Raw genomic sequence first — 18,658 nt, 5'->3', positions numbered from 1 at the left:
CAGAATTCAGAGGAAACATATACATTCTGTGGCACACTGACCTGCTGGGGATGAATTATGTGAATAGTACAGAGACTCTTATTTCACGCTCTTTTAACCACTTGTGAAGCAAGGAAGAGAAAAGGTTAGCTTAAAAATAGTGATGATACCCCATGAACCATTTGCTGTTTTTTTTTAACCCACTAGATGGTGCTCTTGGTTGCTTTGGGGCATGTATTGAGCTCTTATTTGAAGAGAACACCATCTAGTGAGGTAAAAAAAAAACACAGCAAATGTTCCATGAAGCACAATTTTGGTCATAACCACTTAAAAATAATTAGCTTAGTTGTCTATGTCACAGAGTATGCAGGGCTTGGTTTTAAGGGGAAATGTAGTCACTAAATTTATTCTCATTTATAGTAGCAGAAATCTGTGGAAAATGCTTATTTTGCTTTTGTGATTTTATGGCATAGTTTGAAGCCAGGAGCTGGCATTTTTAATGCATGGTACGTACTGAGAACATTAAACCTGAACTACACAACCCATTTGCAGTCTCATTATGCTGAGGGAAGGAAACAGCAGGAATCGGTAGGGCAGGGGTGGCCAAGCTTATCCAAAAAGGTTTTTGCTACAGCTCCCTAATTAGATTACTAATTGGATGAGGATTCCTCACACCTGGGTTTGAATTGCTGCCCTAAAGGTTGTCCCAAAAACCTGCATACACACTGGCCCTTTGAGGATAAGACTGATCACCGCTGCGGTAGGGGAACCATCCCTCTCAGGAATGCATTTATTTTACACTGATCAACAAAAAAATGGTTTTTTAATGCCAAAGAGAAATCAGATCTCTACGTGATATAATAACAAATGTAAAACGAAAATAAATGTCACTATTTAGTACAGTCACCCCTGGCACACGCCATTGTCTTGAGCCTGTGGATGGGTTTCTAGCAGCTTTGCACGTCAGGAAAGAGCGATTTCTTACAGACCTGCTTATGCTCTGTCGAGTGTCATGGGGACCGTGAGAGAAGAGCCAACGGCTGGTGGTCTGGACTCGACTTGGCCATTGCAGGACCCTAACCCTAACCCTAACCCTGACCCTAACCCTAACCCTAACCTTAACCCTAACTCTAAGACTAACTCTGGTGTTTTCACGTCATCCCTATGCAGCTTCAGCGTTATTTTTGGGGTGGCTGTCATGCTGTCGCCAGTTCCCCTGCAGGATCTCCCCGTTTTTCTGCACCCTGCACCTTCACCATCGTTCCAGGATCTGCTGCAGAGAAGCTTCCCTGCAGCATGACGCTGCCCCCACCATGCGTCACTGTGGGGATGCTAAGTTCTCGGTATTTGATACAAAATATAGTGTTTGGTTTCATGACAAAAGAGCTCGATTTTAATCTCATCAGACAACGGAACCTTCTTCCACTTGATTTCAGGTTCTCTCACGTGCCTTCTGGAAAATTCTAGCTGAGATGTCATATGTTTCTTTTTTTCCTCTTTGCCATTCCCCTATAATGCCACTACTGCTGAAGCACCTGGGGAAGAACCGTCATGTGCCTCTCCAACCTCAGACGCAGATCCCCGTCACTCCTGCACAGCTGTCATTGGTGGCCTGGCTCACCAATGCCCTCCTTGCACAGCCACTCCATTTTTGAGGCCAGCCTGCCCTCGGTAGATTTACTGTCGTGCCATTTTAAAATAATGGACGTGACTGCAGTGTGAGATATTCAGTGACTTCAAGAAAAATAACAGTCATAGAGTTATCTGATGTTCCTTTGTCGCCATGGTGCAGTTCTTGCCAAGAAGTTGATGGAACAGTAGTTGGACCTTTCAGATATATGCGTATTCGTACTACAGCCACTTAAATAACCTTGACGTGAGCTAGTTCTACCACGTTCGGTATGTCGGTCCCTCTCTGGAACAAACAAGAAATTGCACATGGGTAAATCTGACCCATTTTCTGTGTTACATGGCCAGCAAGAAACCCCTGGTGAGATTATGACATCAGAGCATGACAAAGCGGCAAATTTAAAGAGACAAGCTGCAAACACTGCTGGGTCATTCTGAAGCTCAGACAGACCTGTAGTCAGATAGCAGGCCGAACATTAGAAAACACGTTTTAAACGGCAAACAGCTCTAGCAGCAGGTAGCAGTGTGGTCCTCTGAGTTTAAAAATGAGGACTGGGAGTCGGATCCTGTCCCACCAGGTCGGCGTTACTGAATAACCAACTGAAAAACGGGTGAAAGTGTAAAAACCGAAAGGTTGTTTCGCAAGGCAGCGTCAGTCCATCACCTATTAATCTTCGATGTACATTATGTGTGTATTTGATGTCCATACAGATGTTGTTTGGTTCGAATACAATCAGGTGCTTCAAAACAACATTATAACAATAAATCCACTGCGTTAAATGTAGCTTTTGTGGGCTTTTCGGTAAAAATGCTCTCCTTTACTGATTGTTACAATGAAGAAAAAGGTAACAACATTCCCTGAGCGTCTGCTGCAGGGTCTCAGGCTACTTGACGTAACTAATTCTCTTTCAATTAAAGCGCAGGAGACGTTCAGAAGTGAAGCCCGTTCCTTCGGAAGGTTTAATTAATGCCACCTGGCCTGCAGCCATGAGCTGCGTCTTTTCCGAGGAGCCTCATCAGCGGAGGCGGATCCAGGAACAGCCGGATGGGCAGATGCTTTTCAGCTCCGCCGCCGCCGCCGCCTCCAGCCCACACACGACAGACTGCAGAGCCGCTCGCATATTTAGCTTAGCGCGTACTGGGACTCCGAGAAACGTAATGACTCATGTCATACGGCCGCCGCCTCTTTGAGGGATCCTTGCGAGTCATCCGTCGCCTTTACCGAGATGCCTCTCGAAAGCCTCTTTTTCACCACGACGCTTCCCTTCGTGAAGACTGGCTATCGGACGCGTCGTGTAGCCGTCTGATTGGCTGTTTCTGTTTCTTATCTATGGTGGCTTCTTACTACAGACATCCCTGACCTCCATTCTGTGGGGAAAAAGGTAGAGAAATCTAAACAAGGGTGGAGCACAGACTGCTGTACCTTTAATAAATCCTTCGGAAAATCAGCACCATCGTTCAGGCCGTCCAAGTTACTAATGAACTGTTGGCAAGACATCTTCTTCCCGATATTCTGCAATGCAGAGACACACACACACACACACACACACACACGGTCAGGTTAGAGAGAGGTTTCGCTCTATCAGTCTTTCCAACCCCTTAGTGACTCAAGTTCTAGTGAAGAAAGCTGGACTTACCACCTTTCAGGGTCCAGAAGTAGCGTTAAAAGAAGATAGAGGTAAAGCATTAGGACAAAATACGGGGGGGGTGGGGGTTTGTGAGCAGAACCCATTTAAGGGGGGGCCAGATCAGTGTGCTGACAAAGTCGTGTCTGTCTTTGTACAGGTGAGAGGCCTGCAGCCCGGTGGGCTCCAGAACAATTCCGGGAGCCGCAATGCACCTGACAGCCAGCAGATGGCAGCAGAGCAAACGTATATTCGCTTAAAGCGGAGAGGCACAGCTGGAGAACGTCAGCTCAGGTCAGACGCGGCTGAAGGCAGGATATACGTACATGGCCGTGCAGATCTGTGTTGAGCAGCATGAGGGCACAGGTCAGCGTGTGCACGCCGTCTGAAAGAGCAAGAGAACCTCTTTGTAGGTACAATGTGTGCACTCGTGACGAGTGGGGGGCCAGAGGGTACCGCTGGGAGAACCTTGGCATGATGGGAAGCCTTCCAAAGAGGGAACGGAGAATGGAACCATGGTGTCTCTGAAGCAGAGCTGTTACTTTAAAAAAGGCAACAAACAATGAACTGAAGAGGAAATTTCCAAAACTCACCCAGTCCACAGCATACATTAAGATTTCTGTGGACTTAATGAGTTGTGGAAATTTAATGACAGCTCTTTGCTGGATTGAGTTTTGGTACCCAGTACAGTAATGCAGCAAAATCAGGAAGCTTCAGATCAAAAGCCTCTGATTGGCTGGGATGCTTCCCTCCGTAATGACTGGCTGTCCAGAAGCCTGACTTTAAGTCATTGGCGGTCTTGTCTCAAAAACAACAAATGCACTGAGTGAGTGATAGAAATTTGCTCTTCAATTATTCTGTAATTGAGCTGTGAAGTCGTTTCAACCCGAGAAAGTGGGGGGGGGGGGGGCAGCTGCGGGGCAGGGGGGATGGGGGGGGCAGGGGGGGATGGGGGGGGCAGGGGGGGATGGGGGGGGGCAGGCTTGCCTTCGGACGTCAGTGTCTCAGGGTTGCAGTAACAGAACCTCTTGGAGAAGTGAATCAGAATCCGCTCCCTTTCCTGCGTCTCACCCATCAGCGGAAAGGCCTTCAGGAATGTTCTGGAAGGAAGATGGAGCAGTGTGACGCCCCAAGGAACCAAGTGTTCCGGCAACATCCAAACTCAACCTCACAGATTACAGAGTATTCCTAGGAAACTTTAAATGTGCATTATAAATTCTGAAATTTTTCCTTTTTCGTTGTTTCCTTCTATCGTTAACAATTCAGTTATTTATGTACTAATAATGTAATGTAATATAATGTAACCTTGTTGTGAAAAGTGCTACACAACAAAAAAGTTAAATGGTTTTAGCAAAATATTCCAGCAGCACAAATGGGATGTAAGCTGCAAAAGGTCTGTCTCCAGAAATCATTTTGTGAGATGAGAGAAAAGTGTCGAGATGATCTCCTCACCGAAGGGCCTTGTCCAGGGCCATCCCCGTGAAGTCGAAGAAACGCAGGTACTCTGCCGCCACCAGCTGGCTGAACTCGTTACTGCAAGAGACAGATGTACGGTGAGGAGGTGGGGCCCATGACGTCATGCAAAACAAGGCCTAACGTTCCAGCTGAATCCCAGGGGGTCTCGGCAAGCTTCAGGTAGCAGGTGAAATGAAGACGTCAGGGGAAGAGCAGAAGCACGGGGGCGGGAGGGGGGGGGGGGGGGCACATAGAGATGCGCTTATGCAGCGAGACGCAGGTGTGAATGGAGGCGTTATCACACGGGGCCGACAGCGGGGAGGGAAATGTCCGCTCAGAGGCACTGCGGATGCCGCACTTACTTCTTGCCCAAGTGACGGGCCACGTCGCAACGCTTGAAGCCCTCCAGGTGGAAGAGACGCTTGGCCAGGCGCTTGGCGGCCTCGGCGTCCGCCCGGCAGCCGTTGGCCAGCGTGTCCGTGCTGCCCTGCTCCAGCTGCTCGAAGCTGCCCAGCTCCACATCCGAGTCCGACAGGACGTCCGTGAGGTTGGCGTCACTGCAAACGGCACAGGCGGCGGGTCCCGTTAGTCAGCCCCGCAGCGCCCCCCGCCCCGCATCACGGCTTTTGGGGGGGGGGGGGGGGGTTTAATCGGTTTCATCATCTCGGTGCATGTGACGCAGCATCTGTTTCTCTGATTCACCGAAGGAAACACAGCCGAAAAGTCACAAAATCATAACTAATAACAATAATGCCGGATGATGAATGAGCAATTATAGGCAACGCTGCACTTTCATACATTACTGCGTTCCATTAGCAACAATTAAAGCTCGCCATGAATTATAATGCATTCTGTTACTGCAGCAGTGCTGGAACCTTCAAATCTGGCACATTCACTCCATTAATGATCAGCTGCTACTGCAAAATGAAACCTTTTAACAAATCTAAGGGTGCTAAGCATTTAAAACTGGCCAGGATGAAGGGAACGAAACATCCATCCATTTTCCAAACCGCTTATCCTACTGGGTCGTGGGGGGTCCGGAGCCTATCCCGGAAGCAATGGGCACGAGGCAGGGAACAGCCCAGGATGGGGGGCCAGCCCATCGCAGGGCACACTCACACACCATTCACTCACACATGCACACCTACGGGCAATTTAGCAAGTCCAGTTAGCCTCAGCATGTTTTTGGACTGTGGGGGGAAACCAGAGTACCTGGAGGAAACCCCACGACAACATGGGGAGAACATGCAAACCCCACACACATGTGACCCAGTCGGAGACTCGAACCCGGGTCCCAGAGGTGTGAGGCAACAGTGCTAACCACTGCACCACCATGCCGCCCCCGGAACGAAACATAATCACCCTAAAAACAAATAATGCAACGTCACAAAAAAAGAATAAGATGCCACAGAATGCAAAGCTAGTACATTTAACTGCACGCAAAAAAGATTTTAAATCTCAGACAAATGCCCCCACCCCTCTTCCCCCGCGCAAATGGAACACCTCTCCTGTTCATATTTTCATTAGTCATATCTGTTAATCACATAACGCTTATCTCAATTAGCAAATGATTTGTCCAAAAAGCCCATCAAATCCACAGCAGAGAATTCACATACGTGGAAAAATAACATAAAAGCGCAAATTGACGAAAGCCAAAAAATACATCAGTACGTTACCCTTTTGAAGGAATTATTCACACTGGCTCCTCCCTGCCTTCATGAACAATCTCTCTCCATCATAACAGATGTAGTTTTCTTAAATGTGAAACATGCAAAAAGTCGCCCACCCCTGCCTAGCAGTCAGCTTTACATCTTCAGGAAAACTAGAGGAGTTTTCAAGCATGATCTGGCCTCCTCTGTCCATCCATAGTATTACCACACAGCACATCACACAGGAATCTATATCATTTATAAATTCGGGCATAAATTTAAGTTGTTAAATAAGGCAGACAGGTAACTACACTGACGATGTAAGGGCACATCGGGGTGAGGCGGGGCTGGGGTGGGGGGGGTCCCTGTAAATTTTGTGTGATTGTCATCAAAAGTAGCACTCGGCTTTTTTGGAAGTAGACAAAGGGTCTGAAATCCTTAAACCTAAGAACGGATTAAACAGCGTACTGGTGAGATTCCCATTAGAAATGGAAATTAATTTTACACACAACACACAGGCAGCCTGTGGTGGACTAATACACTTAGTTTTGCATTCAGTCCACCAGCCTGGCTAGTCACAGAGGTCCCCCTATAGCGCAGAAAACACCATTCAGGGAGCCTTAGTTTCTGATTAAGTGGATGAATGGGCAGGCGTGTGAAAATGTCGCTGTGTGTTGGCACCGCGCCCGAGGTGGACCCCGTGTGCGGCTGGGTGCTTCCTGAGGCTGCCAGCCACCACAACTCTACGTGAATAAGCAGCTACTGAAAATGGACACATGGAGTGGAGCCAGGAAGAGGCTCTCCATGCATCATTCCGGTACAGCCTTACCTAAGAACGTAAAACTAATATAACTCATGATTTACTGCCCGGTCTGTCAGTGTAAATGCATTATCCAGTATATATATCTGCAGTGTATCTATCCGCTTTCCATAAACCCTTATTCATTACAGGGGTAGCAGCGAGGCTGACGCTTATCCCAGGAGACACAGAGCACAATGGGGGGGGGGGGGCAGCCTACACAACACGTCTGTCCATCACAGGACACACTTTCATTCCTAATCCCAACAATGACAACCTTAACCCCCACCCAGCCCTAACCTTAACCATACTGTAGGTAACCAAACAAAATACAAAACTTTTGGCTACTTTAGTTTTTTCACAGATTTTTATTAAGTTGCTGTTTATGTTACGGGGACCTGGAAAATGTCACCACGAGCCAGGAAGGTTTTACCACATTGTGGTCCATACAATGTGATAAATACAAACCCAAACACACACACACACACACACACACACATGCAGATGTAGGGTATCCAGGGAACCGGTCCCCATAAGGGAAAAAAAACGAATATTTATCACGTTATGGGGACATTGTGTCCCCATAAGGATAGGTATACCCGCTCACACAAACACACACACACACACACACACGGTGGTCAATTCAGAGATGCCTGTTCACTTAATTGCTTATTTTTGGTCTGTGGAAAAAGACCCAGAACCAGTAGGAGTACAAATAACCCCCCCCCCCCCACAGGAACTGTCCCAACAACACTGGGGGTGTGTGGCCACATGTGAATGGTCTGAAAAACATATATGTAAGAAATGGCTTCTTTAAAGAACACATGTTAAAACTGTATTAAACCAGTGTTTCCCAACCCAGTCCTCGGGGACCCACAGACGGCCCACATTTTTGCTCCTTCACAGCTCCCGGTAGGAGCAAAAGCGTGAACCGGCTGTGGATCCCCAAAGACTGATTGGGAAACACTGGATTAGACACATTTTTTTCCTGAAATCTTGTTGAGTTTTCTAATTAGGATGATCAAGACAGCTCGATACCGCCAGAACAGCATGGAGCTGTCAAGGGTTACTCAACTTCAAAGTTTCAGCATGCTGCAAATGAGCTGGCTTTGGGAACAACTTTAACAGCTTAATGGGCGCTGCTCCGTCCAGCAGAAATACTTAACGCTGTGTGAGTGGGACGAAAACACCATTCCCGCGAGCTTCCATCGCCACGCGGCCCGCGGATACGGAGAGGGAGGTTCCGTCATGCATATGTCAGCCACCGACTTAAAGCACGTTTTCATTTTAGAAGCTCAGAAGTAACCTTAATAAATATTTTATTAGTAGCTGATTACTAAATAATGAGCATATCTGCCAGCGTAATGTACTGACATGCATATGTAAGGAAGTGTATAATGGAGAATTGCCAGACTGGGAGTGTATGAGAAGACAGAGGACAAGAGCGCAGGGTCGATCCATGATGCCCCCCCCCCCCCCCACACACACGTTCTCCCACATTCTGGTACGTTCTCGCATGCTTCTTTCACAATCATGCATAAAAACAGAATAATGAATGACTAAACCTTTACACTTTTTACCGAATGATTCACATATTTAGCTAAATCTAATCAGTGCAATTGAATTATGCCTAAACTTAATATAGCGCAGTAATGTGTCGGTTGCCATGGTTTCTTGCGTGCTGCCTGACCCAAGAGCGGGGCATTAATCACAGCTCCGAAAACCAACGTGACACGCTGCTATAACCTAAAACGCATGCAGCACTCTAGAAAAATCCACAACGAAACCCAAATGGCCGGAGCAGTTTAGAAACATACCAAGACAACTCAACAGTGGAACCCTCTACATTAACACCCAACTACACAAACTCCGCAATACATAAAGTTCCTAAACTACTCCACAGAAACACCCAATAAACCTACAACACCTAACACTGCTCAGCAAACACCTCCCCAAACACCTAGGACCCTCCATAGTAAATCACAGCAACACACCAGAATCCCCTTCCTGCCCTAATGTAAACCAGACCTCTGCCATGGAGAAGATGAATATCACTCTCCTTGCCCTGTGACCAATCACATAGCAGGGAGAATGAACGCATCACTGCCAGTGCCCTCTTCCTTTGCCTTCCCTAAAAGCAGTGATGTTACCCAACAAGGTCCTGTTTAAACAACACCACTGCAGCCAACAGTAAATATCCACATCAGGTCCAAAGTATGTGCAGATTATACTGTCAGGGGATACTTTATTACATTCTCCTACACAGCAGTATCAGGTAGGACCCCGATCTGTGTCCAGAGCCGCTTCAAGGTTAAATGAGTTATGGTTCAGAGAAGCTTTCCTGCTGTATTGAGTGGTTCGTTTTGAACTTGTACTCATTCTTTTAGGGTTAACTAACCTGGCCATCCTCCATTGACCTTTCTTATAAACAGGCCACGGAAATGCCACTGACTTGGTCATTTCTATTCCCCACGCTGGTCTCTGTAAATCCAAGCCACCGAACTGAGTGAAAAGACAGAGAGGGTGACTGTTTCTGAGATTTACAAACCCGTTTGTCTGGCACTAACAATCACACCGCGTCTAAAATCGACTGGATCACATGCCTCAGCTGTGAACCTCACCTTGCCTGTTTTCAGCTGCAAAGCACAAGATTCACTGTTTATATCAAGAAGCAGGTGTAGCTACCAAGCGGGCATGGGGTGCAGTACGGCTATATACATTATCTAGTTCCGGCATTAATGCTCTTTACAAAGCATTAAAATATCAGCTAAAGGCCGTTAATCCAACTATCCATCCACTAACAGGTTATGCTGGTTAGTGTCCCGAGGGACCTGGAGTAGAGGGCACATGACAGGGGTACACACACACACACACACACACACACACACACACAGACGCACACACACACTCACAGTCGTGTAGTTATATCTTTTTGGGGACCGCTCATTCATTTCTATGGGAAGAATGCTAATGCTAACTATGACGACCTTAACCCCCACCCAGCCCTAACCATAACCATAAGTAACCAAGCAAAATACAAGCATTTTTAGTTTTTTCATTGCAGTGACAGATTTATATAAAATAGAGTTTCCCCATGTGGAAAAATAGTCCCCACATCAGAATAATAGATTTTTATGACATTGACGAGACAGACAGACAGACACACACATACACACACACACACACACAATTGGCAATTTAGATAAGCCAAGCAACAGGAGTTCAACTGCAGGTCTTTGCACAGCTCCAGCTGACAGGGCAACAACATGCGAACCACAAACATACGGAAGAGGATCGAGGGACATTTCCGAAGGTGTGGGGCAGCATTGCCACTGAAAGCCATTCAGCCCGGATATAAATAACAGGTGACAGAGCAGAGTCCCTTCCTTCTTCAGTAGATACACTCACGGCAGTCTGAGGGACCGCTGTCCACTGGAATATTCAGATCGCCGCATAACAGAGTCATGCAGGTATCCAGAGCCAAATAAAGCAACAACCACTGGTGCCTCACAGTGGAGAAGAACTGAAGAGGGCGTCCTAGAACCAAAGCGTGTGGTACAGACACAGCACTTCTGTAAGGAGTCTCTGAGAGGGCGTCCTAGAACCAAAGCGTGTGGTACAGACACAGCACTGCTGTAAGGAGTCTCTGAGAGGGCGTCAGCCATATTACTGACGATATACATCACAGCTGCCCAAGTAGAAACACATGCCTCCAAAAATCCATTATTTCAGGAGCATAAAAAAAGCATTTTCTCAGAAACTATTTTACAAAGTCAACTTAAAACATCATAATCAGACACCCTTAGCACCACAAATAGAAGCCTGTCTTTACACACTGTCAGTGAATGGTTTCATGTTTTAAATGGACTTTTGTGGATTGTTTTCAGTGAGGCAAATATGTCCGTGTCATCTAGCTATCTAGATATCAATACTAAGTTGTTAAAATTAGCCATATAAAGTACTCTATACAAACACAAGTAGTGGTTAACTAGATGACTAAGATAACTAGCATTTATGTTTGTACTCATTAGTACAAACAAATCCAAGTTAAATAGATGACTTCATAAAGCATCTTTTCATTGGTCGATTAGGTGTCAAATGCTATCAGTAGACAGAGAAGAATGGGTGTGTTCTATCTAAAACGTCACAATTCTCAACAAGTCAACATATACAGTTTTCATCAGACGATGTATGTCCAGTGTTCAACTCCTAAGATGATACTTGTGCTACACAAACGAGGCAAGACTGATTTTCTAACCAACTAAAGCATCTTCACTGCATACGTAGCTGAACACTAAAACATCTTCACTGCACACGTAGCTGAACACTAAAGCATCTGCACTGCACACGTAGCTGAACGCTAAAGCATCTGCACTGCACACGTAGCTGAATGCTGAAGCATCTTCACTGCACACGTAGCTGACTGTTAAGCCAACACGCGCGGCGGTCTGCATTGGGAAAAACTGAGAGCCAGTGACTCACAGACCAGTCTCACACCAGTCACGCCATACTGCTCTCACCCAAACAAGCGTGTCAGCCACATTTAGACAAGAACCATGCACACAACTCCAGAATCCTAACCGCATTCACTCGCCGGTGCTAGCATGAGAATATCTGTCCACAATATCTGTCCAATTCTACAGTGTCAGTCTAAGGAATTGGGGGATTTAGAAGCATAAAGGGCTTTGTATGTGAGATGTGTTGACCAAGAGATGAGGTTAGTGATGGATTAGCAACGAGTATAGTGCAGAAATGAGTCATGTCACCCATCTACTGGTACTAAGTGTCACGTACCTAATACCAATAAGAGTAACTGCAAGTTATAAAGTTATACAGTCCTTAATCATGGACTAAGCAGGCAGAGGCTGTTTTTGTAACTTAGTATCTCATTAAATGCCCTTTCCCTGCCATAAACAAGTTGTCAGTGAAAAGGTGCAAGGTCAACATCTCCATACACTGCCAGAGGCCCATCTGGCTTCGCTGTCCCTGTATCTCTGTCTGCCAGCTCATCGCAGAATTATGCATAAAATGAGAACAAGACACAGAACCTTCCGGCTCGGTTCGCCTCAGCGAAGCTATATGCCGCGACGTTCCCAAGCGGGAAGTAAACACGAGGCAACAAAGCAAACGGTTTCATCACCACGGTATTGATCCGCATTGCAAAACGTGTCTAAAATCGACAAATCCAGGAGGCAAAGTGCAGAGGCTGTGATGAAGGGAACCAATGAGAAACGCCCGCTGTCACTGTACAGTGATCAGTAACGGCTTACTTCGCATACCTCGCGGTGCTGCCACGAACTGTTACCTTCGTTACAGAAATTAACAATGTCAGGAAATAAGTTTTCCTAAACAGGGCAGCATCTTACATTGCTATGAGTTCACCTTAAAGTTAACTTTCACTTACAGTACAGTCGACCCTTCCACATTGCGGGGGCTAGGACACAGGCCCCCCCCCCCGATCTGGAAAAACCACGTAAAACGTTTTTGGTCTCCTTGACGAGCGATGTGCGTTTAGGATATTAATACAGTTTAGATCACAAAGATCACCGCATGAGAAGTTGCTATAAACACGCTTGGTATCTTCCCAGCCAACACTGTACATATATTTTATGCATTTATGAGTTACTAAACTTTTAGCGTGTCCTCCGCTGGCCTTCGTGTGTTGTCTGCGGCTTTCATAAAACTCCTTAAAAATCATCTTTAAATCTCTTATGCCAACCCCACGATGTATCAAAACCGCAATCGGGAAAGTCGAGATGCAGAAGGGTCAACTGTATATTAGTGTTGTGTTCATGCGTTAATTTGCCTTGGAATCCTCAGTCTACTCACTTTTACTACATAAATCACCTTCATTTCAACCTAAAATGAAACCTGACTTGTAAAATAGAGTTTGTTCTATTAACCACTAATTCACTTGAGTTCAGTTCCATTTATTTTCCTACATAATCCTTTCCAACACAGTTGTCCCAAAGAGCTTAACAAAAATTCAGCAGCATCACTGATAGATAAAACATAAGTTGCTGTTATATGCTATTAAAGGAATGGAAAATCCAGGGAGTGGAAAAGCCAAAAGACAACAGAGGCAGGAAAAAACTTCCATGGAACGGTTTTGGAGGGAAAAAATGTCTTGGAGTCCAAGACTGACTGGCTGCACCCCTCCCCTTCAGTTAAACGTTAAACGAGTCAGAAATAAGCGTGACAAGTGTTGTTAAAAATAAAGTTCCGAGTGGGATGATGGGCTTTCAGTCCTCTGTCAGAGCTGTCAGTGATGCTCCGCAGTTCAGCCTCAGATCTGACGGTCCAGACCGGATCCGGGCCTCATGGCCTGTGCTCAATTTCATCTATTAAAATAATTTCTACTTCACTCGGGTCGCCATCATCCCGAGCCTGACAAGGGCACATCCTGAACAGACACTCGCACATCACCGAATCTTCAGAACTGGGTGATTTCAAAGCAAAGAAGGAGAGCACAGTTCCCAGCAAGAAACGCCATCAGGTCAAAACTGAGGAGGAATCCAGAGCCCCCAAGTCAACACAAAACGCCCCCAGGCCCAGCATCTCCCGCCCAGACTCCGCACAGGCAAATCCAGGTTGACACCAGGGACCCGAAGGCAGTGAGGTGGCAGTTTTATCTTTTTAAGCCACCATGCCATCCATTATGGACTTATATCAACGTCTAAATGCCAATATCGTGGCATATCGACTCATGTCTTTAGCTAGAAGCAAGAATAACTCTTGGACCATGCAGTTACCCGACACCAAAAGCCTGCAGAGAGCTAACAGATTCAATCTAATCTGATTATAATCTCTTGATTTTATTAGTTTGGTTTAAATTATGGGAGAGTACCTGCTGGGCGTGCTGTACCCTCTGCCAAACATGCACAACAAAAGATATAAAGTGAAAAGAAAGGACCAAAAGTATTACTAAATGCTACTGGATGACTGGCATATATATGTTTCAGGGGTAAATTCATATGAACAGATATGTCCATCAAGGTGCTCACTGTGATATCCACAGCAGTGATTTGCTCTGAGAGGGTATTTCTGCACTGGATGTAAAAATCTTACAGTGCACATTCCGAAAATTTTTTAAGTTTATCCATTAATCCACCTAACAGCCGCTTACCCTGGTCAGGATTAAGGAACGAAGGAGGAATGAAAGCCTGCAATAGCAGCACTGAGCAGAGGGCAGGAGAGCATCCTGGATATGGCTGCCAGCTCATCACAGTCTACACACGATCATTACAGGCTATTCAGGGACCTTATATGCAAAATACACACACACACACAGACAGAGCAGGGAAGGGACTCAAACCCACAACCCTGGAGTACTACCCACCACCTTATCCCTTAATCTCCAGATTTTAATCTGCGTTTCATGAAAGAGAGAAAAGCAGTTAAAGAATGGGATGAATGACTGCTTGGGAAAAGAAAGTACTGTAGGTTCACCCTGCATCACTCATACATACCCTCAATTTTAAAACCATAATCGATTATTTTACTTTAGAATGTCAAACTCCGTTCTCTCTCTTTATTATTGTATGTGATGAAAGCAAAGTTCATACATAGTAATTTTTACAGTTAATTTTCCATCTTTTATTTTTTATCTTACGCATTCCTATCCTATAAACGGAGGGACACTGGCGAGTTACGGGGCAGCCCCTTTCCTGCATTAAAAAGACCGTAACTTACAGCAACTCCAAAAGAAAGTCGAAGTGCACGTCATACTCCTCCTTCCACATTCTCCTTGCCTTCAGACCGCTAGATCGAGCGGACAGCAGGGTGAAAGCCCAGCGCGGAGGTCGCTCAAAGCCATGTTCGGCGCCGCCGAGGCGCTCGTCAGAAGCTGCGCGGCCGGCCGGAGGGCTCGTGTTGCCCCGCTAGAAATGCGCCCGGAAAGGCTGCATGATGTGCGGCGCTCTTCAGATCACGCTCCCCATAAAAAATTGTTCATAGATTAACGCGTGTAGGACCCGGGTCGCCGTGCCGGATTACTCATTGAGTGCTTTCGTTGTTTTCTTTTGTTTCGTTAAAGTTTAAACGTTTAAGCAGCAGGGGAAGGGGGCGGAGTATCCCGCACAACGCTGCGCTTTACGCCGTGATGCGGACCTCACTGCTTCTCATTTTCCAGTGGTGCAATCCAGCTGCAGAACGCGACTTTGGCTGCATTGCACTTCAGGCAGGAATGCTTCCTAGGAAAAATACTAAACACGAGAAGTTAACACGAGTTAAATATCGTTCGTATTACATATCTTTCAAAGTATGCCCTAATAATATATATTTTTGTCATTACGGTGATGTGTATTATTATTGAAATAATTGTATTATTTAAAATTGTTCCTGGATTCTACGTTTTCGAAAAAGGAATGCGAGGTTTCGCCGTAATTTTTTTACTTTTCCTGTTGGCAGTCATAGAAACGGAAAGCTGACCGAATACGGAGAAGTCCCCCATCTGCAACGAATTAGAGCCCGGCAGACAGGCGCAGCGCAGCGGCATCCTGGCACAGCACCGGGGCCTCTCTCCGCCCGTTACCCGTTAATATATATCGGGCCTGTGCAGATGTTTGTTTCTGCCCTTTTGTTTAATGAACGTTTAATTAGTCAGATAACAATTATCTGCAACTTTCTTTGCGGAAAAAACACTGCACATAGAACAGGGGAAACTGCAGAACCTGACCGGATCCATAAATGTTGCTATATTTAGTCTTCCTCTGCTTTCCTCTTTTAAGTCACCGGCAGGGGGCGCCGTGACGAGTGTCGCTGCTTAGAATATCAAAGGAATGAGCGATGATACACGTTTGAAAGATAAAGCGCCTGCATTTGGTCCATCTGATATGATGAATACACACTATGCCTGTTTATTGCCCAATACAGATCCTTTCTTTCTGCTTTTGGTATTTGTGAAGGGAACAGTGTCCCACCTATGACTCACCTCCTGAAAGCAGAACAGACCCGACAGAAGGGAAAAGAGGGGTATAGATATCGTCTCCAGACTTTTACATGGCGGCAGATGTTTATCACCGGGGTCTGACACATTAAAGCGTGCCTCTGTCGCTAACCGTCATCCACTTGCGTATGAAAGGGGACGGCGAGATAAATGCAAAGCACCAAGCCCACCGATTAACCCCAGTTCGCACCCCTCCAAGCACAGGGCTTAATACTCTGTGACAAATGCCCGGCAAGCCGCACCGTGGTTAAGTACTTGAACTTGTGAACAAAGGGTCCACAAATTGCTTTTTAGTATCCAGCCGTGTGAAATCTCAAGCTTAAGTGACTTTGAATTAAACTGCCTGCAAAATAACTCAATAAATCCATCTGAAAACAAGCAGTAGCCCTGAATGTGATAATCCTAAAAACATAATAACGGGTGTATGTTACATCAGAGCAAGGAGGTGCTTTTAATTCAATGCCGGCGAAAGAATTAGAGATTCAGCTCCAGTTACAGGTATCTGAACTGAATCTTCTGCAACCTTTTTCGGGACCAGTGTTTGGAAGATGGACTGAATTCGGGATGGGAATGTTTTAGCTGAAGTTGTGAGAAAACAAGGAGGGCTGGGCCTTGGAAACAGAGGCTTCCTAGGATTTATTTCTTCAAATGACACATCGTCACTGGGAGGGGGTCCTACTGAAACGCTCTTCCGGATACAAACACAGGACGCTGCTGGGCCGGCATTCGGGCGGATCTGTACATGGAGCAGCACCGATGCTCCACCCACGATCCCATAGGTTTTGTGGTGCAGATGTGCAAAATGAGGGCCATGGACTGGAGAGGAGCATGACTGGTTGGAGAGGGAGTGGCTGGTGGGCTGGGTGTTTGCGTACGCTCGGCCGATAGTCTGATGTTTGGATGCCAGGCTGCAAGAAAACTCAGGGACAGGTGAAAAAGAGAGGGATGGGAGTCTCAGATGAGAACTAAAGAGGGGAAACTGCCCTTTGCGGTGTGAAACACTGAATCGTCCAGGCTGCTTGCTTCACAGACCCTCCCCTGCGTGTCTCCGGCGAGGATAAACAGCAGGCTACTCCAATCCTCACCTCCATCCCCTGTTACGGAGGGAGGTGCCATGGCGATTCGCACAGGAGCTGGAAGCCGGTGTGCTGCGAGAGGAAGGCCGAAACCGCTGATGTCACCCCGAACACAATGGCTCATTCAGAGGTCTGCCGGGCAGGAAGTCGCTGCTTGTTTAAACGACTACAGCTGTGGAACAACTACAAGCAGACTCTGTCCACGGGGGAAGAAAGGCATCAGAAACTCAGGCTGTAGGAGCACTCAAAATACACCCAGATAGGCGAAGAAGTAAGCGAAATCCTACCAGTGTATATTTCATTTGTGTTGAATTATATATGCTGGAAAACATACTCATTAATGACATTTTATACACAGTTTAAATCCATCGTAAGGTGGCATCAAAGGTGGGGGCAAAGCAGGCGAAACATCAGCGCCAACCTACCAAGTAAAATCTGCCAGAAACGCTAACAGGATGAGGAGGAAAGCTGATAGGGGCATGAGACTTAAAGCTGCATCTCGTGCCAAACGTCTTTTCACTGAACACAGTGGAGTCTGCCTGGCTAAGAATTTTTTGTTAAGTTGAAGCAGCATTATCAATGTTTTTTTTTTCTTTTTCCTATGAGCCGATGATTACGGGTTTTCCGTTTCAGATTATTACAGTTTCTCAGAGGCTGGGCTGCATTCAGATGCAGGGGTATGAAAAAGGCATTGCCAGTCTCATGAGAGACACGCCGGGAGCCCGACGCGTCGAGCTCCAGATGTAGCGAACCGCTTGGCGCTGTTCCTCAGCGTGACCCATGTCGCGTGGTCACACACCGGGAATGTGCCGTCACCCCGTGACCGGACTTCATTCAGGCTCCCGGTGTAAGTGTGAATCAGGGCAGACCGACTAGCTGTCTGCCCCCTGCTGGAAGGACTCGCCAGTTGCCCCTGTCACTTCAGGACCACGACCACGTTCCCTAACACGGCACACAGAAGGACCACGGCTTTGACGTGGCTTCCTCCGTGTAGCGGCAGGTTCTGGGGAGCGCCGGCCCGTGTGTGGCAGCCCCGGGTTACCATGGCAACAGACAGAAATCCCCTCGGCGCGAAAGTGAGCGCAAACGAGCGTTTCACGCAGGGAGACTGACAGGCCAGGTTAATCAGCGGCAGCAGATGCCTTCAGATAACACTCGCGGGGGTACGGCCTGGGAGGCAGGCGGCGGAGAATGTGCGCTGTTATCCATGCGCCTCCCGGAATCACCGGCACATACGCGGTGTTTCCAGACTCGCCGGGTGTCTTTGTGTTTCATTCCACTTGCCCAGCGGTCGGGTCTAAAAAATGGGTCCCTTTCTCAGGGGTCTTTAATGCGTGGATCATGTGATCGTCTAAGCATGCGTTTCAGACCTGCTCGGGACTATCAGTCCACTAGTTGCTAACATGCTAAAGTGCGTTGTGGAGGAAGGCAGTAAGGACCCTGAGACGCCCAGGGGACCGGTTGCTGTGCTTCAGCAACGCTATTGATTATTTCAGGCG

General features: G+C 46.8%; 1 protein-coding gene across 3 annotated transcripts in view; it reads right to left on the bottom strand.

Moving 5' to 3' along the window:
* Positions 1 to 18,658, bottom strand: part of psd2 (pleckstrin and Sec7 domain containing 2) — a 41,966-nt gene that overhangs the window by 6,414 nt on the left and 16,894 nt on the right. The window contains exons 1-6 of one of the 3 annotated variants that reach the window (XM_049028419.1): positions 14,829 to 15,215; positions 5,051 to 5,245; positions 4,686 to 4,766; positions 4,221 to 4,333; positions 3,560 to 3,618; positions 3,032 to 3,121 (exon numbers count right to left, since the gene is read on the bottom strand). In XM_049028419.1, the coding sequence (XP_048884376.1) occupies positions 3,032 to 3,121; positions 3,560 to 3,618; positions 4,221 to 4,333; positions 4,686 to 4,766; positions 5,051 to 5,245; positions 14,829 to 14,878 (588 nt within the window). In that variant the 5' untranslated portion in view covers positions 14,879 to 15,215. Of the gene's footprint in view, positions 1 to 3,031; positions 3,123 to 3,557; positions 3,619 to 4,220; positions 4,334 to 4,685; positions 4,767 to 5,050; positions 5,246 to 14,828; positions 15,216 to 18,658 lie in introns of those variants that run through there. The other 2 variants (XM_049028416.1, XM_049028418.1) reach the window with 2 other exon arrangements.

The sequence above is a fragment of the Brienomyrus brachyistius genome, chromosome 10 (assembly GCF_023856365.1).
Source record: "Brienomyrus brachyistius isolate T26 chromosome 10, BBRACH_0.4, whole genome shotgun sequence".
In the NCBI taxonomy this organism is placed as follows: Eukaryota; Metazoa; Chordata; class Actinopteri; order Osteoglossiformes; family Mormyridae; genus Brienomyrus; species Brienomyrus brachyistius.
This window is presented reverse-complemented; position numbering and strand designations above follow the sequence as displayed.